The 23886-nt window shown below is 36.9% G+C and overlaps 2 protein-coding genes, 1 long non-coding RNA gene and 2 pseudogenes across 3 annotated transcripts; 3 read left to right on the top strand and 2 right to left on the bottom strand.

Annotated features, from left to right (window-relative positions):
• Positions 1 to 154: 154 nt before the first annotated feature.
• Positions 155 to 1393, bottom strand: LOC113570008 (transcription factor HES-5-like). Its single transcript, XM_035522651.1, is given in 3 exon segments — positions 155 to 1047; positions 1174 to 1272; positions 1274 to 1393. Coding segments are annotated over 3 exon segments (669 nt in total). The 3' UTR covers positions 155 to 597.
• A 1047-nt stretch (positions 1394 to 2440) lies between these two features.
• On the top strand, positions 2441 to 4524 carry LOC113570009 (annotated as a pseudogene).
• A 2651-nt stretch (positions 4525 to 7175) lies between these two features.
• On the top strand, positions 7176 to 8645 carry LOC118240708. The gene is made up of 2 exons (XR_004775575.1): positions 7176 to 7265; positions 7364 to 8645. It is a non-coding gene; the product is annotated as an uncharacterized LOC118240708 (long non-coding RNA).
• Positions 8646 to 11091: 2446 nt separating this feature from the next.
• Positions 11092 to 11698, top strand: LOC113570010 (annotated as a pseudogene).
• A 5668-nt stretch (positions 11699 to 17366) lies between these two features.
• Positions 17367 to 18649, bottom strand: LOC113570020 (transcription factor HES-5-like). Its single transcript, XM_026998184.2, has 2 exons — positions 18542 to 18649; positions 17367 to 18415 (listed from the first exon to the last, which is right to left on the bottom strand). Exons 1-2 carry the CDS (start codon positions 18602 to 18604, stop codon positions 17972 to 17974), a joined length of 507 nt encoding a protein of 168 aa, XP_026853985.1. The 5' UTR covers positions 18605 to 18649; the 3' UTR covers positions 17367 to 17971.
• Between the last annotated feature and the right edge of the window lie 5237 nt (positions 18650 to 23886).

Raw genomic sequence — 23886 nt, 5'->3', positions numbered from 1 at the left:
TTAATTAGTTTAGCCTGTAATGTGATGTATCTGTTGTATTTTTAACAAACATAAGTGCAGACACAAGTGTTATATTTTATATGAAAATTTATTTAATGATGATCACCATCTTTATATTACATTTACTAAAGTGATGGAAACACCAGCATGGCCCTTATCATTCTAATTTATGAACATTCCAGCGATTAAATTCAAGAATACAGGAATCATTGCTGACAGAGGAAAGGCACTTGGAAACAAATGTTTCAGGCTTACAAGTTAATTCAATATATGAAATGATCCATTGGATCGATTCACAGATAAAACCATAGTTAAACACTATATCTCATAATCTCAATCTGAGATGTTTTCACAAAATATTATTAAAAAGTACTATCCTTCCAAAATAGGAGGGTATTTAAAAAAAAAAAAAAAAAAAAAAGCACTCCTGAGAGATACAGAATTATGGCCTGTTCAAGACAGGAATCTTTTAAGCTTTATAATATTTTCCCAAACAGGAATACAGATAACAGAAACCTAATGTTTCAGTAAAATTAATACTAATCTTCTTTAACTGTAATAACAGTTACACTGTTGAACTGTCCATGCCACTGACTATCAGGCATGGCCTGCATGGCATTGGTGGCTCTTCCAGGGCCTCCAGAGTGCACTGCATGCTGGAGTCTCCTCTTTGCTGTTGATCTGACAGGCTGGAGAGCTGAGCTGAGGCAGGACACTTCTGCTCTTCTCCAAGGAAGGCTGCATGCTGAGGAGGTGTTTCAGCAGTCTTCTCTGGGACTCAGTCTGCACTTGACACTGAGACAGGAAGTTGATGGCCTCCTGCACACACCTGGTGTAGCCTTCATTAGCTACAGTAGAGCAGGGAGAGTCCATATGAGACTGCTGCTGTTGTCTCAGGAAATGAACTGTCATCTCCAGGATGTTGGCTTTCTCCTGTCTGGAATCAGGCTGTTGCTTTAGGAACTCTTGACCCAGGAGAGACTTGAGCTTCTCAATGCTGCTGTTCATACGTTCTCTACGCATCTTCTCCACTACTGGCTTTCTGAACTGGAGAGAGAATGAAGAGGGAAAACTATTTAATATCACTAATATTCTTTCATACACATGCAAATGAATGTACAGATAACATTTCAAGTTAAATTAATAAAGAAAATATATTATTTTGCTATTTACCTTATTTGTAAGTGGAAGATGTTCTCTGGAGTAGATCCTAGCTGCAGTGATATCTGGAGTCATGGCTGTGTGTCTTCTGTTAGTTCTCTTTGAGGAGAAGACTGGAGCTGTGCTGAACTCTCTAACTCCATCCTCTATTTATACTCCCGAATCTCCATATGAACGCGTGAGTCTTGGGTTTGGTGGAGGTTCTCACAGTCTGCAGCCAGTTGGATAACATTAAGTAACAGAGAGCTGCCACATGCTCAATGAGGTGTGCATTGCCAAGGAAACAATGAGTCCATCTCCAGGGAGCAGGTGGAGAAAGAAAGAGGTGTATGAGAAAGTGGAGACCTCGTGTTAAAAGCATCACTGACACATGACATTATGAGGTTAGTTGGTGGCAAAGCACGCGCCACTCAAAGACTGCATGTTAAATGTAATAGAGCAAGCATCAAAAATATTGGTTATTTTATTTAAAATGTCACCCTTCTGAAAAAAAGATAGAAGGCTTATCAGCAATTTGATAGGCACTTATGTTTGCAAGTTCACATATATGAAAAATTATGAGTGATTTGAATGATCTGAGTTAGGGACTTCTTACAGTCTTCTTATGGTCACATTCTTGGGAAATCATAAAAAAAACTGCTCTCAGTTACCTCACCCTTATCGATTTCTTGGATTTCTTTGCTACATCACATTAAGTAATTAATTCACATTAAGTATAGTGACTGCATTCTCTAGGGCTTTCACACACTCTTTTCAGGCACAGTGGACAATGGAAGTGTGACCCCTCCCCCCTCAATATTACCAATGATAGTACAAATACTGCTTAACTGGGCAAAATGATAGACAGTATTGATGGGATTACTGTTTTAATCTCTTTGTTTGCAGAAAAGAAGCATCTAAACATTGGCAAATAGATACACATTTTTTATTTGTTGAAAACCTTGCATATCCTCTGTGTTTTCCTGTGCTTCTAAGTGTATGGATTAAAAGCATGTGGGCATTCAATATTGAACTACTACTGCCAAGCTACATAAACATGCTTGATCACTCTTGCAGACATGAATATCATGCTTGTTTTATTCTGAACGTACAACATAAACATATTGTGTTTGCTTCACAATAACCTGCAGTGTTGTCGCTGCCTTACTACTAAAGGTAGCAGTACGTTTGCAAACATCTAAGTTCACACATTCATACAAACTGAAGCTCTCTAGTGAGTTTGTCGCCCAGATGCTAAATTGCTCTTAATGGGGGCACACTTCTATTCAGCTCTCCCGGTATGAATGGGAGGAGTGTGGGAAAGCTCTGGAGAGGCTACTCTCAGTGCTGTACTGCTCAATCAGACCTGCAATCAATGACACCTCATACAACTACTGTGGTAGAGATAAAGCAGGCATGCTGGAATTCATGCTGGTATGGCAACTCTTGTAATTGTATTGCAACCCTCTTTGACGTGAAGATTATTATTTAAACAAAATTCCTCAGTAAATGGTGAAATCAATCATGGATAGTACAAAACACCTTTTCTTTAACTCATTGTTTTATACAACATAAAACTACTTGAGAGATCTCGGCATCAAACAGTTCTATATGTATGTCAACTATAAATACTCTCCAAAGTGCAAGGGCATTTCTGTCTTCTGGTTGAATGTGGAACCTGTTATTAGTGCATGAACATGCATTGTGTATTAAGGAGGATAGACTGTCTATGACCATAAGGCAACAGTGATGGCATTTTCACTTTCCCACACACTATCTATCACCCTGACCCACCCCTCCACCTGCACCCTGGAGATGGACTCATTGTTTCCTGGGTAATGCACACTTTATTGAGCATGTGGCAGTTCTCTGTTCTTTAGTGTCATCCAAGCCCAACCATTGGCTGCAGACTGTGAGAACCTCCACCAAACCCAAGACTCACACATTCATATGGAGATTGAGGAGTATAAATAGAGGATGGAGTTAGAGAGCTCAGCACAGCTCCAGTCTTCTCCTCACAGAGAACTAACAGCAGACACACAGCCATGACTCCAGCTATCACTGCTGCTAGGATCTACTCCACAGAACATCTTCCACTTACAAATAAGGTAAACAGGATTCTTCATTAATTTAAACACTTAGGTTTTGTGAATTTGTATGCACACGTATGAAAGAATATCAGTGGTATTAAACAGTTCTTTCTCTCTCATTCTCTCTCCAGTTCAGAAAGCCAGTAGTGGAAAAGATGCGTAGAGAACGTATGAACAGCAGCATTGAGAAGCTCAAGTCTCTCCTGGGTCAAGAGTTCCTAAAGCAACAGCCTGATTCCAGACAGGAGAAAGCCAACATCCTGGAGATGACAGTTCATTTCCTGAGACAACAGCAGCAGTCTCACATGGACTCTCCCTGCTCTACTGCAGCTAATGAAGGCTACACCAGGTGTGTGGAGGAGGCCATCAACTTCCTGTCTCAGTGTCAAATGCAGACTGAGTCCCAGAGAAGACTGCTGAAACACCTCCTCAGCATGCAGCCTTCCTTGGAGAAGAGCAGAAGTGTCCTGCCTCAGCTCAGCTCTCCAGCCTGTCAGATCAGCAGCAAAGAGGAGACTCCAGCATGCAGTGCACTCTGGAGGCCCTGGGAGAGTCATGTGGACACTTATGATGAAGAAACAAGTGTTTTCTAAAGTTTGTAAGAATGTATTTTTCTAATCTGTGAAACATAATGTTTTCATTGTGAGAACCCATACGCAGTTGTTTCCATTATGGAGTTTTGCATAACTATAGACTATGCCATTTTCTTACTATGTAATATGAATTACTGTAACTATCAAGTATCTTCCAATATTTGGGATGTTTAAGAAAAAAACCCATATTGGGTAAATACACATGTCCAGGATGTGTGAATTCTGCTTTCAGTCAAAGAAGGCTATCTTTTTAGATTATTTCTTATTGTGTAAGAAAATATTTTAAAATAACTTTGTTTATGGAAACAAATGATTGTTTAATTAATTGTTTAATAGAGAATGTCCTACTCCAGTGGAGTGAGATATAGGAGAAAGTTTTTGGATTCTGTGCAGTCTAAACATGTACATCAAAAGGTCTTTATAATGTTTGGGGAAAAAATGCATGTTTTTCCATACATTTTATAATATTGTTCATTTAGCTACATTAGCTATGTGCATAATGAATCAATTAATTAATTAATTTTTAAAATAAGTTAATTGTAACTTCTTAGTTCTTTAAACTTGAAATGGCTCAAGTTTGCCACCTTCAGTGAAGGTCATGGATGTTGCTTCATTTATTAGCACACAAAATCATCACTTCCAAAAATGTACTGAAAATAAAACGTAATGATACAATCAATATAATCTCTATGGATTTTCTTTTAAAAATAATAAAGCATGTTATACTTAAAAATGTTAAGCTTGCTTGAAAAGGTTAGAGTATTGTTGTGTTTGTGAATTTGTGGGTTGTTGTCTATGTTCTCTGATGACATGAAAATAATGACAAAGTCAATGTAATTTCTTGGTTTGACACAATAGTATTTCCACACATAAAACATATGTAATACATAATGAACTAGTAATCCTTTCACATCCTATGATGGTAGTTGCCACTGTTTATTTATTTATTTATTTTTACTAATAAGCAGTTAAGAAATTTATAACATACTTTATTAAGCTCACTAATTACAACAAATGACTTTTTATTGAATGTTGCTCAGAATCTTCTTTTCTATAAGGTACTATAAATGCTGCTTAGGATTTTTTTATTTAAAAATGTATAGAAAATCAGACCACTTGTTGGCTAGGCCATCTTCAGCCACCAGAGAGAGTCATAGAACCACCTCACAGTAATCAGAGATAATTTGCCATACCTGTCATCCATCTTACTCAGGAGCAGCTCACAGGCCCTTTGGTGCTCAGTCTTTGTTCAGAGTTATGACAAAGGACAATGCCAGTAATTGAGGTAGAGACCTTGAGGGCATCCTCTTGAGACTTTCTTCCTCATCTCTTGGACTCTCTCTTTCCTTCCCTGGTTGGGAAAGGCAGTTTGGGTTTTCCTTTTGCTCTCACTGTTTGGGTGTGTCATCAGCATTTTCCTCTGACCGCCATAGTTGTTTAAGCTCTCTGTGCTGGTAGCACATTGGCTTGGTCACCCTGAGAGTGGTGGTTTGATCCCCACCATGGGTGTTTTGGGCTTTATCTTATGGGAATCCTTAATCCTTAATCATTCCCCAGCCCCACTGGGCCTGATGACTTTTATACCCTTTTCTGTTGTCTCTCATGTTTTCTAGCTACTTTACAGCATTCTTACTTCTCTACTGGTGGGTCGCTTGCTTTTACCTCAGTCCCCTGTACGCAGTAACCTTGGTTCGAATCCAGCCCAGGGTGAGTAACTCCATTACACCACTGCAGATAAACAAAGTGGACTGCCTTGTATTAATTTATCTGAAACACTGAATGAAGACTATCTCTCTAAACAACATAATCAGAGATCTTAATGTAAGAACCAAACCAAACAATCCCCTTTATAAAGTCTTAATATGGTCTACAATACATAATAAGGGCAACAGTAAGAGGGCAAGTCTAGAAGCAGGAAGGTATTATGGAACAGAGAACTAACTATATGTTCGTTCATGTGTGTAGCAATAAAAAAAAAAAGTAGTATTTTCTTCTGGGGATATGCGGTGGGGTTTATATGTGTTGCACAGTGCTTTGAGTCAGTGGATATTATATATACATTTCTTACTTTACTCTGAGCATGGATGATTGTATACATTTATCTTGTAGTCGTAGCGCAAAGTTGCCCAGTTGAAACCAGTGTTCAGATCACATATCTTTTTGGTTGTTTGTTTTAAATGATCTGCTTCTTATTTTCAAGTCAAGACTGATTCCATTTCTCACTGCTTTCTACATTTCTATATCAAGAGTCAGATATCTTTCAACAGAGGAATAATAATAGCGTGAACTTATCATCTAATTACATACTTAGCCAGGCTTCCCAAAGGTAGGCAAGACTCTTTAATTCAAGTAATTTAGGCCTTTTTTAAAGTGTTTTTTTAAAACATATGCTTACTTTAATTGTTGTCCTGAGCAGAGGTTTAATTTTCAGTATACTCCTCTCATGGGTCTTTATTGACTTCTTTGGCCATATGCTGAGCTAGTGAAAGAGGGCACACTTCTATTCAGCTCTCCCGGTATGAATGGGAGGAGTGTGGGAAAGCTCTGGAGAGGCCACTCTCAGTGCTGTACTGCTCCATCCGACCTGCAGTCATCTCCACTGCTGGTGCACACAATTCCATGCCATGTTGTTATTTAGCTAAAGCAAAGTTATTTTTAGGAGTCTTGTATAAAGCATTTTTCAAAGTTATGTTCTCCTCTCTTTTTTGTCTTGTCATTAAATCTTACATTAGCTAATCCCTGTTTCCCGATCGATGTATACCGTTACTTGATTTACCAATAGTGAGATACTGAATGTGTGAACACAGTTCATGTACATTTGAAGTAAAATCAAAAGTATCTTATAGGATGTAGACATTTCTTTCTTAGAAGTGAAAAATATGCTGTTGTCATTATATTCAAATATAGGTGAAACTTGTAGTACACCTATTAACTGTTGGATGCACAAAACAATTGGAATCTATGCTGTTTCTATTTATACATTTAATTAAAACTGTCTCAAATATCTTATCTTTCCACTTGTGTGGTTTTATGTTTATACTGTTGACCACAGTATGTGAAGCACGCGCTGTCATTCGAACCTCAGGGGACCGATGTAGTTTAACTATAGAGCCTATTTATTCCCTGTACACTTTCCCACAAAATATATCACACTGACCCACCCCTCCACCTGCTCCCTGGAGATGGACTCATTGTTTCCTGGGAAATGTACGCTTCACTAAGCATGTGGCACCTCTCTGTTCTTTAGTGTCATTCACACTCAACCATTGGCTGCAGACTGTGAGAACCTCCACCAAACCCAAGACTCACACATTCATATGGAGACTGAGGAGTATAAATAGAGGATGGAGTTAGAGAGCTCAGCACAGCTCCAGTCTTCTCCTCACAGAGAACTAACAGAAGACACACAGCCATGGCTCATAATAACTGGCTCTGTGAAAAGGTAAATATACTAAATCTCATATTTGAATTTTTATAACTTGTTAATATTTTAAAACTGATAAGTCGATTAGTGTTATTAAACTAATGTTTTTTCTCTAGCTGAGAAAGCCAACAAAAGAGAAGATTGGTGGCAAATGTGCACCAAGACAACACTGAGAAATCTCTACTTGGCCTGATGCATCCAGGAGAAAGCCAACATCCTGGAGATATTCATTTCCTGAGACAACAGCAGTCTCACCTGGACTCTCCCTGCTCTACTGCAGCTAATGAAGGCTACACCAGGTGTGTGGAGGAGGCCGTCAACTTCCTGTCTCAGTGTCAAATGCAGACCGAGTCCCAGAGAAGGCTGCTGAAACACCTCCTCAGCATGCAGCCTTCCTTGGAGAAAAGCAAAAGTGTCCTGCCTCAGCTCAGCTCTCCAGCCTGTCAGATCAGCAGCAAAGAGGAGACTCCAGCATGCAGTGCACTCTGGAGGCCCTGGGAGAGTCATGTGGAAACTTTTCATAATAGGATACAGAGTTGAAGATGTCAGTTTAAGACTGACTAAGTTTTCCTAAGTTTATAAGATATTATTCATTTTTTTGCAATTATGATGAATTACTTTAATTGTGTAAACGCATGTGTATGTATTTCAATTTGGGAACTTTCTAAAAAAATATTAATAATTTTTATTATGGATAATACTTTACTGCATATACCATGTATGTTCCAGACTTGGATATATAATGAAAGCCCATATTGGGTACATGCTTGCTGCATTTGCAGGATGTGTGGATTCTGCTTTCAATCAAAGAGAGCTTTTACTATTTTTTAAATATTTCTTATTGTGAATGAAAATGACTCTTTACAATATTATGTAAAGCCTGCTTATCTTTATTATTTTTCACAATGAAACTTGAATGCAAAATATTTATGAATTTTATGCAACTCGTCCTCTTCAAATGGGGTGAGATTACCAATGTAACTATTTAGTTTATTGAAATTATTTGGATTCTATGTAGTCTTGAAATGTGTGTTTGCAAAGTGCATGTTTGTGCATAAATTAGACATAATTAATTTTCCATTTGAAATTATGACAAGTTTCCTTAATTGTACAAAAGCATGTGTGAATATTTTCATTTGGGATCTTATATAAAATATACAAAATTTGTATTACTGATAATCGATGACTGCATATATCATGTATTTCAAAACTTGGATGTATAATGAAACCCATATTGGGTATATGTTTGCATTTTGCAAAGTGCATGTTTCTCCAGAAAGTTATTTAGTTGACATTTTCTGTGAAAGCTATATAGGACTCTAGCCTCTGTTTATCTGTGAGTGTGCAGGAACATTTCCAGAAATGTTCTAAAAATAAATCGTTTCAGTGTGCACTCTATGAAAGATGTTTTGTCTAAATTATTTTTTCATTTTAATTGTGGTGGATGACATTAGTCATCATTAGTTATCATGTCGTCGTATTTTTAGTCATCATGTCATCACATTAGTCATCATGTTTGTCAATCCCTAAATGTAACTGCAAAATCTCTACATTTTTAAAACTTTTGTATGCTCAGTAAATTCTAATTGTTCTACAGCATTTTGATAAGTTAAAAGACTGATCCCTTTTTAATTATAAATTAGTTTTTAGCCAATTTACTGTTTGACTCAATGAAAAATGTATTTTAGTACTACTATTGTACTATTAGTAAGTGTTTACCTCATTTTACAAGATATGATTTTTGCTGCTGAATTAGATTCAGTAGTAGAATAACTACACACTGCTGCCTCTAATGTTTGGTAGCTCAGTGCTGACTGCCCAGATGTTTTTCATTGGTTGATACTAAGTTACAGTGACTGGATAAAATGAGGGCCCTCCATTCTTAAAAGAAAATTTGGCGAAAATGTCTTACATTGCCCCACACATTACTGATAACTCCCACTTTAGTTTGAGTAATAACATGACCCAGCATCTTTCCAAATGTTTGAGTTGTTAACAGTCAGAGTCAGTTTCCTAATGTTTCTCTGTTCACTGTGTAATAACACATTGTAATTACAACACAATAACACAATGCAATAACAGTGTTTAATTGTTTCAACACAATGTAATAAAATAATTTAATTTAACAATGTAATACAAATTTAATACAAAATAGTTAATCACAATATGCCTAATTAATAATGTAATAATAGTGTAAGAAGTGTGTAATAACACACTGTAATAAAAATATAGTAGTGCATTGTAATTACAATGCAATAGTACATTGTATTTATAATGTAATAACATATTGTAATACTAATGTAATGGTGCAACATAACACATTGTAATTATAATGGAATAACACAATGTAATAAAATATGTAATTACCAAAGCTGTCTCGGTAGTGGCTAGCAGAATTAAATACAGCGAAATGGCTATCAAACACTTTTGGGGAGACTCTGAAATGCAGTACATATTGCTTGCCTGCCTAGAGTTTACCCATTATCTGAATAATCAAGTGCATGTAAACATGCTACACTTATCGGATTACTGACAAAATCTGATTTTCTACACTTATCAGATTATTAACTGCACATACCCAGTGTAAATGTTTTTCATTTGTAGTTTTGTTTCTATATCCATCAATCCTTGTAAACTGAAAATAGTAGTTTTTGTTTTCATCTTAACTGACTGCATTCCTCACTCAATTCTCCACTCTACAGACAGATGTGAGGCAGCAGTGGAACCACGGGAGTGTGCCACTGTGATGTAATCTTTCTTAACCAAGGATTTCAAACTTCGAAAATCTCACATAAGGTAGAGAAGAATCCTTATTGCTGATCATTCAATATTTACCTTTTCATTTTAGCTGTATATTTTAATATTACATTTTACGTGTCCTATTTAAGCACTTTAAGTGTTTTTATGTTTTTCTTTCTTTAAGGGAGTTTCTATTGTGTAGGCCATATGCTGAGCTAGTGAAAGAGGGCACACTTCTATTCAGCTCTCCCGGTATGAATGGGAGGAGTGTGGGAAAGCTCTGGAGAGGCCACTCTCAGTGCTGTACTGCTCCATCCGACCTGCAGTCATCTCCACTGCTGGTGCACACAATGCTGTGCTATGCTGGTATTTAGATAATATGAAATATTAGAAATTCTATAAATATGATTTTACTTTTTTTTTTTTTCTTGTCTTTTCACAGGTCCATTAAGTCAATATATGCTGTTTGTGTGGTTTTGTGGTCCATGCAAATCAATGCAAAACAAAAATATTTTACAAAATATAAGTTATCTGCACATTCTTAGATGTTTTCAAAAGATATTTTCAAAAGATGAAAAAGGCTACTTTTTTCTTAATATCACATAATAAAAATGATCAATCAATCAATCAATCAATCAATCAATCAACATTGGTCCTTTAATTATTTTATACACTATTTATCATGGATATCTATGATTAAAAGCTTGTTTTTCCACTTGTTATGTAGCGCTGGATTTAAACTTCAGAATATGTGAAGCACATGCTGTCACACAATCAGTTGAACCTCAGGGGACAGCTGTAATCACATGACCTATGTTTTCCTTGCACATTATCCACACACTCTGCCATACAGACCAACCCATCTACTTACTACCAAGAGATGGGCTCACTGTTTCCCAAATAACACACACTAAACATGTGGCACCTCTCTGTTCTTTAGTGTCATCCACAATCACCCATTGGCTGCAGACTGTGAGAACCTCCAACAAACCCAAGCCTCACCGATACATATAAAGATTGAGAAGTATAAACACAGGAGGGAGTTAGAGAGCTCAGCACAGCTCCAGTCTTCTCCTCACAGAGAACTAACAGAAGACACATAGCCATGGCTCCAGCTATCACTGCAGCTAGGATCTACTCCACAGAACATCTTCCACTTACAAATAAGGTAAATATACCAAACTGACACATCTGAGATATTTCTTACCATATATAATCTATTAATAATTGAACATATAATTAATATTAGTATTACTAAACAAATCTTCATTTGTTTCCAGTTAAGAAAGCAACAGTGGAGAAGTTACATAGAGAACATATCAATTGCAGCACTGAGAAGCTCAAGTGTCTCCTGGGTTAAGAATTCCTAAAGCAGCAGCCAGACAACAGAAAGCCGACATCCTGGAGATGACAGTTCATTTCCTGAGACAACAGCAGCAGTCTCACATGGACTCTCCCTACTCCACTGCAGCTAATGAAGTCTACACCACGGGTGTACTGGAGGCCATCAACTTCCTGTCTCAGCTCAGTGTCAAGTGCAGACTGAGTCCCAGAGAAGACTGCTGAACCACTTCCTCAGCATGCAGTCTTCCTTGGAGAAGAGCAGAAGTGTCCTGCCTCAGCTCAGCTCTCAGATCAGCAGCAAAGAGGAGACTCCAGCCTGCAGTGCTCTCTGGAGACCCTGGGAGAACTATGTGGACAATTACCATTAGGAGACAAAGTCCAAAATGTCAGATCAGCATTACATTTTTCTAAGATAATTAGACTTTTTCTTCTAATTTTACTTGTGTAAAGTATGACAAGTTGCTTTAAGTTTGTTAAAGTGTATGTAGATCATTTCATTCCTGAGTGTTTGGAAATGTTCTTACTATGTCAGAAGAAATGCCAGATCTTTCAAGTGTATTCCAAAGTTTGAAGGTAAAAGCCCATAATGGGTAAATACCTTCTGCATTTACTGTCTTCTGCTTAGTTGAAGAAAGTATTTGCTATATTTTTCAATTATCTTTCTTATTGAGCAAGAAAATAAATATCTGAAATATGAACGTAAGCTTGATTATTCAAAGTAACTGTCATTGTCATTTCCCTTTGGTTCAAAATGTCTGTGATATTGTTTAATACAGTGCTTTTCACTGACTTATATATAGGCTGTTATTATTACAATTCGTGCAGAGTATCTTGATGACTTTTAAATAACGATTTTGACATTTAGAAGAATATTTCGCATTTAGCCACATAAGTTGTGTGCATAAATGAAATACTTACATGTTTTACTTTCTGTAAACTACAAGTACCTTCGGTGAAGATAATAAATGTTATTTTACTTTATTCGTATGTACTCAAATCTATATTTCCAAAAATAAATTGTGATCATACAATAATTATGATGATTTTATTATCTTTTTCTATTTCCATAATTTATTCAAGAACCTAACTCACTTTCTTAGTTCACTAAACATTCATGTAGGGGTGTCCAAACATCCCTATGGAGAACTGCATTGCTGTGGAGTTGACCTTCATGTCACACAAATGTTTCAGCCAGTTAACAAGTAGTTTTGGTAGAAGCTAAACTCCATAAAAAGCTAGATATCCAGTTTATTTATTTTTCTTTTTAATTTCTTACCTTAGATTCTGTAGGCTTTGGATTTTCCCTGACTTTTTATGTTGTGGTAAAACTGACAAAATATAATTTTTCTCCACCCCCTTGTAATGCATTTCCTCTTGTCTTGTCTTTAGCACCACCCATTAACTGTCCCCAGGTGTTCCTCGTTCATCTCCCTGTGTGTATTTATCCATGGGTTATTGTTTGGTCTTGTTCCTGGTTGGTCTTTGTATGCATGTATGTTTACCTGTGCTTAAGCCTCCTGTGTATTATTGTCATTCCCCACCCACATTATTGTTCTTCCTGGTTTCATGTTTGGTTAACCTCTGAATCTAGTTATTTATTTGTGTCTTTAGTTCCTGGTTTTTAGTCTCTGTTTCTTTAGTTTTCTTTGGTACTCTTCATGTATTCACTATGGACTACAATCTACCCCACTCACACTTCTATCCTGTTTCCATCTTCCTGCTACCACATTACAACAGAAGAAAAGTCTCATCCACCTCACTGAGTTTTCTAACACACGTAAGGATGATCATATTAACCCTCTAATCATCATGAAGAGGAACACAGCCACCTTTAAATACTGAAAATTCATTTATTTATTTGAAATAATCAATCTCTACTATTCTACTATGTTAGACTATGAAGGGTTATAACATATTTTTAAAATAAATAATTTATGTGAGATAATATTCAAAGTTAATACATCATAAATACATCAAACACAAAGCTTTCACAAATCCTTGACTAACTTTAGGAGAGCATAAATGATCAGCAATCAGGATTATCTTGAAAAATTACATACTATGTTTTATATGCTCTGACATTTATGTTTACAGACTACTCAGTTATTAAGTAAACTTCTTACTCTGAGCATTAGTAACAGTATATAATTTTTCTTTTAATCTTATTTCAAATTATTGTCCTGTCATGTGTTTAAAGGATATATACATTTAAAAAGAATGTCTGCTATTTTCAAATCAAGACCGGTGGCATTCCTGGCTGTTTGTCACATTTTCTTTAGAGACAGACAGATGTGAGGTACAAATTATATCACAGGGCACACTTCTATTGTGTGCCCTGTGATGTAATTTCATGCTTAGCTTAGTGCTAGTAATTATTATTATTACTATTATTATTATGTTTAAAATAATGTCTATTTTAATAAGTGTGATTTCTTTTTTAGAAAACTCTCAGTTCTATTCAGCTCTCCCAGTATGAATAGGGGTAGTGTGGGAATGCTCTACTGCTCACCACAATCATCTCCATCACTGGTATGGACACAGTTCTATGCCATGTTATTATTTAGCTAAAGGGAAATTTTTTAAAATGTGAAACACTGTTTTCTTTTTTGCATCTTTTGATTTTTGTATCATTAGATTTGGTTCCATGAATATTTATTTTACTTTCTGTGCTTCTGATTATATAAACCATGTTCTTTCCAATTTAACAATTGAATTGAAAATTTTAAGTGTTTTAGTGTTTGAAATGTACTAAAAGATTATGACCTATAAAAAGCTATGAAAAACAGAGTTTTCTGAACAACAGAGTAAAATGTCCTTTAACTGCTAAATGTACACTGTGAAGCATGTGTCGGAGTAGAGTCACTTAAACCTCAGGGGACATGGAAGCACCATAGGACCCTATATACTTTCCAACACAATCGATCACCCTGACCCACCCCTCCACCTGCTCCCTGGAGATGGACTCATTGTTTGCTGGGTAATGCACACTTTATTGAGCATGTGGCAGCTCTCTGTTCTTTAGTGTCATTCACACTCAACCATTGGCTGCAGACTGTGAGAACCTCCACCAAACCCAAGACTCACGCATTCATATGGAGATTGAGGAGTATAAATAGAGGATGGAGTTAGAGAGTTCAGCACAGCTCCAGTCTTCTCCTCACAGAGAACTAACAGCAGACGCACAGCCATGACTCCAGATATCACTGCAGCTAGGCTCTACTCCACAGAACATCTTCTTCCATTTACAAATAAGGTAAATAGCAAAATAATATTTTTTCTTTATTAATTTAACTCTAATTGTTATCTGTACCTTGGTATGCATGTGTATAAAAGAATTTTAGTGATATGAAATAGTTTTCTCTCTTTTATTCTCTCTTGGTAAATGGTATTAAAATCTTTTACATTTCTTTCCAGCTTTTTATGCCACTTGAGGAACTCAAGACTGTTCTAGTTCCTAAAGCACTCCAGACATCCTGGAGATGACAGCTCATTTCTTGAGACAGCAGCAGTCTCACATGGACTCTCCCTGCTCTACTGCAGCTAATGAAGGCTACACCAGGTGTGTGCAGGAGGCCATCAACTTCCTGTCTCAGTGTCAAGTGCAGACTGAGTCCCAGAGAAGACTGCTGAAACACCTCCTCAGCATGCAGCCTTCCTTGGAGAAGAGCAGAAGTGTCCTGCCTCAGCTCAGCTCTCCAGCCTGTCAGATCAGCAGCAAAGAGGAGACTCCAGCATGCAGTGCACTCTGGAGGCCCTGGGAGAGCTGTGTGGACACTAAGAATTTACAATGACAGGTTATGTTTGGAATAGAATGAAATGTTTATTTTTTAGGAATTTATTTCCTTTTTAAATCTGTATTTAAAGGTGTATTGCAGGTTAAGTTTTGCTTTCACTGAAAGCGAGCATGTATTGTTTTGAAATGATGTTTATGTTTCATAAGATTTGTGTAAAAGAAAAAGTAATATTCAAAAGAATATTAGTCAAGATAATATGGTTCAATTTTATGGACTTAAATTAACATTTAACATAGACCCATATTGGGTGTATTCACTCTGCATTTCTAACCTTTTAAAAAGCTTGCATTCATAGTAAGCATTTGCATCTGATTTACCATTTTTCTTGTTGTACAAGAAATATATTATTGAAATTGCAAGCAAAGGAGCTTAATCCTTTTGCATGTAATATTGCCACTATGGCCTGCAACTGTAATGCAGTGTTTTAATCCTATGAAATATCCTTTAACTTTAATCCTATGAAATATTTGCATGAATTTACATGCCTTAAATATGTTTGTTAACTTTGTACTGTGCAAAGAGATGTTTTCTCAAATTGTATTAATTTCATTTGAAATTTAATTTCCCTTCAGTGAAGGTACTATGGTATGATATGCAACTTTATGACTGCTTAAATCACAGCATCCCAAATAAATGTAAATTAAAACAAACATTTTAATAATTTTGTTATTTATGCTCATTCATTCCTTGTTTTTTTACTGCCATACAAATATGTCTGAGAATAATTTATAACTGAACACCAATAATTTAAAAAATCAAAAACCAACAAAAGACAAACTATGTAACTATGTACACTCTGTATATAAGTTTTTGACCCTAAGCACTTTGGTGGAATGAATAACAGTCAATAATGGATTTATGCAGTTTGTATCATGTATTTCTGTAGCACTTATTAAAGCTAACACTAAACATTTTCACTTGAAATCAACTCACTAATGTGGCTTGAACCGCAATCTTTGCTCTCACTCAGTTCAAGTTAGTCTGTTTTATTTTGACTTGCATTCCAACAGCACAGTTTAATGTGAATAACATATTGGTTAAAAGTAAAATTAAAAGCAGATCAAATAATGATGATATGAAAATGATTGATTATTTGTTCTTCTTAGTAAAAATGTATTGTATTTCGGTAGAAACTGTCTAGTTCAATCTTCATTACTCATACCAATTAATTTATTAATTTAAGTAAAGCTGTATTCAACAAGCTGTTTTTCTGTCCTGCTCTGAAAGGCAGTAGTAGAGAACATTCAACCAGCTGGGCCAGACAAGATCTTGACCCTCTTCACTGCAGCTAATGAAGGTTTCACCAGGGCTCAGTTCAGTAGTTCATGGCACCACTCGGTGCTTTGCAACAAATTCTGTGAAGTGCTTCTGATCTGAGGGACCTGCTCCTCTTCTCCTCCCTTATGTGCAACTACTGTGTAGTGATCAGCTAGACCACAACCTTACAGCACTGAATTAAACCACCACCCTGTAGCGCTCAGTTAGACCACCACCTTGTAGCAGTGAATTAAACCACCACCCTGTAGCGCTCAGTTAGACCACCACCTTGTAGCAGTGAATTAAACCACCACCCTGTAGCGCTCAGTTAGACCACCACCTTGTAGCAGTGAATTAAACCACCACCCTGTAGCGCTCAGTTAGACCACCACCTTGTAGCAGTGAATTAAACCACCACCCTGTAGTGCTCAGTTAGACCACCACCTTGTAGCAGTGAATTAAACCACCACCCTGTAGCGCTCAGTTAGACCACCACCTTGCTGGCTCAACTTAGCAATATTTTGAGTTCCTAAACCAAATTCAGTAACAGAATTCAAAGCATTATTCTAAGCATGAGAGTAACTGTTTGTAGAAATGTATTTCCTATTGTTATTCACTTTTGCTTTCCTTAACTGAAACCATGAATAAGAAATATCTGTTTCTAACATATTCATGAAAATATTTGCATCACATTTACCAAACTTCTTGTTTCATTTCTGCTTTTTGTTATTTTAATACTTTAATTGTATTCTGACTTAGTACACAAGCCAAAAATATAATCAATCTATATAAAGACTGATCTGAAACATTATGCCATAGGATCAGAGACATAAGCATGACCATATTTTTAAACTGTAATAGCCTTTATCATTCCATTATTAAATGACAAGAAGCTCACTGTCAGAAAGATGATGTGAAATGTAATGTGAAATGATGAAAGTAGGCTAGAATGAACAAGTAAATAAATAATGGAGAAAAGCATTAATTCAGTTTACATGTATTTATTACATATCAAAGGAAGCTTTATGATTTATGTAGTCAAACCTTTGTAACATTTGTCACCTTCACTGAAGAGATAAGGTTAAGTTTCTATGTGAAACACAATTGCTATGCAAATTGCTAATTAGCAAAAATAAGACACACATGTAAACATGCAAACATTTCATAGCATTAATGTTATGCAAAAACAAGTTACAATATTTTGTTCAACATAATTTGAACATATTTGTCTAATGAAATATTTCTTATACAACAAGAAAAACAGTAGCTCAATAATGCTTTCTGTCTGTGGAAGCAAACCCTATTTTTTTTAAATACAGAGAGAATACTCTCAAAATAAATCTATATTAGACATCAATTATTTGAGTGTCCAAATATTTGATCCATGTTTTAAAGATCATAAGGTGCATTTAACTTGTAGTTTATTTACAAAATTAAAATAAAAAAGAAATGTAAACATAGTTTACACACTTGCTCTCAATGAAAGCAAAACATATAATTCTGAAAAAGCAGATTAAGAGGAAATAAATTCCTACAAACCAAAAATTTCAGTCTATACTGATCATAGACTGTAATTTTGAATTCTATTTCCTAATCATAAGTGTCCACATGACTCTCCCAGGGCCTCCAGAGTGCACTGCATGCTGGAGTCTCCTCTTTGCTGCTGATTTGACAGGCTGGAGAGCTGAGCTGAGGCAGGACACTTCTGCTCTTCTCCAAGGAAGGCTGCATGCTGAGGAGGTGTTTCAGCAGCCTTCTCTGGGACTCAGTCTGCACTTGACACTGAGACAGGAAGTTGATGGCCTCCTCCACACACCTGGTGTAGCCTTCATTAGCTGCAGTAGAGCAGGGAGAGTCCATGTGAGACTGCTGCTGTTGTCTCAGGAAATGAACTGTCATCTCCAGGATGTCGGCTTTCTCCTGTCTGGAATCAGGCTGTTGCTTTAGGAACTCTTGACCCAGGAGAGACTTGAGCTTCTCAATGCTGCTGTTCATACGTTCTCTACGCATCTTCTCCACTACTGGCTTTCTGAACTGGAGAGAGAATGAAGAGGGAAAACTATTTAATATCACTAATATTCTTTCATACACATGCAAATGAATGTACAGATAACATTTCAAGTTAAATTAATAAAGAAAATATATTATTTTGCTATTTACCTTATTTGTAAGTGGAAGATGTTCTGTGGAGTAGATCCTAGCTGCAGTGATAGCTGGAGTCATGGCTGTGTGTCTTCTGTTAGTTCTCTGTGAGAAGAAGACTGGAGCTGTGCTGAGCTCTCTAACTCCATTCTCTATTTATACTCCCGAATCTCCATATGAATGTGTGAGTCTTGGGTTTGGTGGAGGTTCTCACAGTCTGCAGCCAATAGGTAAGTTGGATAACACTAAAGAACAGAGAGCTGCCACATGCTCAATGAAGTGTGCATTACCCAGGAAACAATGAGTCCATCTCCAGGGAGCAGGTGGAGGGTGTCTTAAAAGCGTAGGGTGCAAATCACATAATGGCCTGTGAATGTGGGAAATCAGTGACCTTTTAGAAACTTGAGTGGATGTTTGCAGATCTATTTACAGTGATGTACAGTGAACTGTGCAAGTCTGTGCAAGTGCAAGTCTTAGGCCACCATTAGATTTGTTGTTTTAGCAGTGGTAATGACCATATAAAATTATTTCTCAATCTCTTTATTATAATACAACCAGAACATACAGGAAATGTGTATACAGTATTAATATTAAAAAATCCAGAAAAAAACAACTTGTATAGGCTTCTACTTATTGTGATCTACCCTTACTCTTGAGCAATGGCAGGAAAAGACAAACTCTGGAAAAGAGAAAATCTCTGGGAATTGCTGAAAGAAGCCTCATATAATATAAGCCTCATATAACAGAAGTTACTTTAGAAAACTTCAGGTCACTCTCCCCAAACAACATGTTCATGTTTCAACATGTACTTAGCACAAAGAAAGGTTACACTAAATAATGACTTTTTCCTGTAGAAGCCATTTTGTTCTGAAAATTGTTTTTTTATTTTGTGTACATATCTCCTATATTTTCTGTCAGTGTCTTAAGAAACTGAAAAATAATTATATATATTCACTTTAAAAATGAGTTTGAGCCTCATTCTTTTTCCATCTGGATAAGCTGAACAAGCTGTATCACCTTACCTTATGCTATATTAGTATTTAATATCATGGTTGGCTCAAAAAGTGAGAACATAGTTGTTGAATGGAAGTGATCTTTTCTGATTTTAACTTTCAAAGGTCAGAGCTACACACTTTTTTTTCCCCTTTCAGTACACACGCTCACTATGGTTTTATGGTTTGGCTATGCACACACTTATGCACACACTTACACACGCACACTCACTCACACACATGCACAGCTGGCCGGCCTGCTGGCCGGCCCTCGTTCACACGCTCCTGTTTCAGCAGTAGGAACGTGGGAGCGGTGGTGCAACAAGGCTTCCCACACTTCTGGATTAATGGCATTGATCCCAAACACAAAAGAAGCGTGGCCTGGTACACAAAGCCCGATTGACCACCACCCCCTCTCCCAGCACGACTACCACCAACCCCCAAGCCCCTCAACTCACACAAACACATAGTCCCAGGCTGCCAGACCCACCATCTGGATAGGCTTCTTCAGTTACCACCCATAGGCTAGACTGTCTGAGCTCTAGGTGAGAGACTTAGAGCCCCCGAAATCATCTTGAGCTTATGAGAATTGATAATCAGCAAGAATGATAAGAAAAATAAATGATATATCTCTTGTGTGTATATAGTTGTGTATACAGCATTATCACAGTAGTGTGATAACAGACAGTTCTAATAAAAGACTATAGCTGAGTTAAGTGAAGATGTACATGTCGTAATGGGTAATCATGAGTAATTGCATGGTTTCCTTAATATGGAACTTCATCAAGAATCCTAAATACAAAGTTTGCCTTATTGCATCAGCTTGTTACTGTGTGAAAATCAATACAAACTTAATTAACAGAAGATAATTGTATTATATACTGTATAATTTGTATGTTTTGCTGATATCTCACTAGAGGCTCTTGGACAGGTGTTTGACTATGCTTTCCCACAGAAACTCACTGGCAGAAGACAAAATGAATTAGCGCTGTGTTGATTCACAATGCTGAAAGCTGCTTTCTCAACAATGACTTTATGGCATGATTGACTGGGGTTATGAAAAGGGCTCCCTCCCACCTGCTTATTTAGCCCTCAGCTATTGTGGACTAATAATTCCAACAATTCACTGCCTTACCATTGTTTTATTGCAGCTCCCTGATTGGTTAAAGGGTATGAGAACTTGCATTTAATTAAAATGCATACAGTTTCTGTATAAATGCTGGCTTCTGAGCAGATAGACACATAATCTTTCTTCTAGCTATCCACTCACTCTTGAACTCATCCACCATGAGAGATCTTCAGAAAAGGTACATTGGAATGCATTTCAGTACACTACTAATCTCTTGTGCTTTGATTGGTTATGTTTGAATGAAAGGCTTTCTACTGACATGAAACATAAATGACACTCTTTGGAATATGTGAAGTTGTGCATATGGCTGTGAGGCAGCAGGGTGCTAATTTCTATGGTCTTTGGTTTGTCAGGTGCAAGCTCATGAGTCTGGAGAGGAAGTGCACAGACGGCATGGAGCGCCTCGTGGCTGCCTTGGAGGCCCAGTTGCACAATGGTGTCTCTCACACAGACCTCTGGGAGAAGACAGTCTCACTCTTCACCCTGAAGAAGACGCCAATCTTTCATGATGGCTACTCCAAGTTCTCGCGAGAAACACTCCGCCTCTTTCCAGCCCCAGATGAAGATGTAGCTCCACTGTGTTTTCAACATTGATGCACTACATGATGTGACAAACATTGATCGGACTCTGCCACTGTTGATCTATGCTGAATCTGGATGCACATGGCGATCGTTTTGTTTGTTTGTTTGCTTAACTGCATTTGAAAAGTCTTTTGTAAAGACAAAGAGATTTTCTAAGGAATATTACCCTGAAAGGGTTTTGTTTTGTCCACAAATGGACTTTAGCTACTATATAAGCAGCAGAATGTCTTATGTTATGCAGGGGAAAAAAAATCTGTTTAACGGGTACATGAGACACATGTAAAGATTGAGCAGAAGATTTGAATGAAAACCATTTTCCTTTGAACAAAGGAACCATTTGTATGCTTTTAATGCTTAAGCCTTTAGGCACTGATATGTTGTTATTTGAAGCTTTATGTTACAATAATTATTTCATGAATATTTTAGGTTTGTCTATATGAGTGTTTTTTCTTTTTTTAAATAAAATCACATCTGCTTATAAGAATTTCTATTAACTGCAATTTTATATCCATATTTAAATATTCATTTCCTTAAATGTCAATTTGTGTTCAAACAAAATAGATAAATCTGATATAATTTATCACTTAAGGTTTTGAAAGATTTCATGATATGCTGATAAACTTAAAAGTGTGTTAGAACAGAGAAACCCTCAATGCCGATGTCTAAGCTAAAAAGATGAAAATCAGTAAAACTTTGCATTGTTATGAAAGCTTTGACACTGGAATTTAACACACATAAAATTATCCTGAACTTCCAAAGCATTAATGTAGAATGCATCAAACTAAATGCTGTAACGCATTGCCATCTAGAGGACATAATTAGATGGCACAATATCTGAAAGAATTGCATGTCATGCAGCATCACCTACTGGGCTGACTCTATTACTTCTCATAGAGCACTACAGAACTGACATTATACAGTAATACCGTTCTAGACAAACTTGCAGATCAAAGCTGCAATTTGCAAGAATTGTAAATGTATTGTCACATTACTGAAAAAAAATATTGGAAAAAATCAGATAAATTAACCTAACTGGTGTTTCTTGGGGTCGTATTTGGGCTACTGGCTCAGATTGGACTACTGATTGGGCTAGTGGATCAGGTTAAGATTGGACAGAGGTTTTAACAGAAGTACTAGCTAATAACAGACAATGTCAGAGCAGTGACTATTGAGCCAAAAAGTCTAGTTTAAAAGCAAAGTGAATACATATTGTATGATTGAGGCTGTGGCCTAAGGGGGTCAACATTATATCAAGGTGTGCATAATTATTTGCCAAAAACGTGATTTAACTGACACTGAAAAGTTAAAAATTGTAAAAATGTCTTTCGGAGGAATGCAGCGCTCTTTAAATTGTCAAGTTGTTGAGGCGTGATCACAAAGCCATCAAACATTTACATAATCAACAGGGTGGCGATAAACGTGTTGAGGAAAAAAGACGCAAATGAACTGCCAATGCTTTGAGAAGTATGAAAAGCCAAAGTGGTCAAAAATCGCCTCAACGAAGCGCGTTTTATTTGTAAAACGCCGAGGAAAAAACGGCATTTTGGACGCTTTTACGCAGCACAAAAACCACCAAAACCGCCGTATTTTACGCCGTTTATGCATCAGTTGAAACGCTGTAAAAAACAACAACAACAACACCGCATTAAGTACTCCAAAACGCCGTTTTTTACGCCATTTTGACATGCTTACAACGTCGTTTCTTCAGACATCGTATTTTAAATGGGCAAGTACTTTAAATAGGCAGTTGCGTCACTAGGCTGGTTAACTAGCTAGCTAGAAGTTTAGTAGGCCTAGCAGTAGTAATCATGGTTGGGTACTTCGGACATCGTACTTTAAATAGGCACTTGTCTAACTAGTTGGATAACTAGCTAGCAACATTTCCTACAGCTGGAAGATGGCGAGGAGGAACTTAAGTATACATTGTCGACGGACACTTAATGACTGCACTCGACTACTATTAACAGACAATCCTGGACCTGATGGACTTAACTCTACGTTAACGAGGTAAGGGCCATTTTAAACGAGTTAATCACTGAGTCCGTTAAACTGCTTAAACTATAACCAGAGACAACTAACTCATAATTGGCTACAAAACAAAGACAGATTGCTAGCTATCTTAGTTAGTTAGGATTATTTGACAAAACGCGACTTATTTCTGTGTTCCTGTTCCAACTCTAGCTCTGCCTAGTAACGTTTCAAGAATTGGCAGTACCTACACCTGTGCCCGTAAGAGTGCTGATCTAGAATTTGTGCTACCAGGACAGGTCTGGTAGAACTAAGACTGACTTGTTAATAATCAGATTGGTTGGAGCAGTGTGTTTGAGCATGAAGGATATCAATCTAGGCAGGGAATGTGCACTCCCAAGACCAGGGTTGGGAACCTGTGCTTTGTTACATAAATGCCCATATTTGATTAAAATGTGTTACAGTGCCCGCTTTTTGTCCTCATACATATAACTTTAAATGACCAAGTTCATACATCTGTGTAGGTTGGAAACAATCCAAAGAAGACTTGAATGGGCCAGGGGAAGATTGGTAAATGTCACTGCAGCCAATCAACTAATTAATGACATAAGTGAATATCTCCAGGAAGTTCGGACATGTATTCATCGCCCGCAAAACGGTATTATCAGTATGTGGTGCTGAACACTTAGATT

This window comes from Electrophorus electricus, chromosome 24 (genome assembly GCF_013358815.1).
Source record: "Electrophorus electricus isolate fEleEle1 chromosome 24, fEleEle1.pri, whole genome shotgun sequence".
Taxonomy (NCBI): Eukaryota; Metazoa; Chordata; class Actinopteri; order Gymnotiformes; family Gymnotidae; genus Electrophorus; species Electrophorus electricus.
The sequence above is the reverse complement of the archived record's forward strand: the minus strand, read 5'-3'. Positions and strand labels throughout refer to the sequence as shown.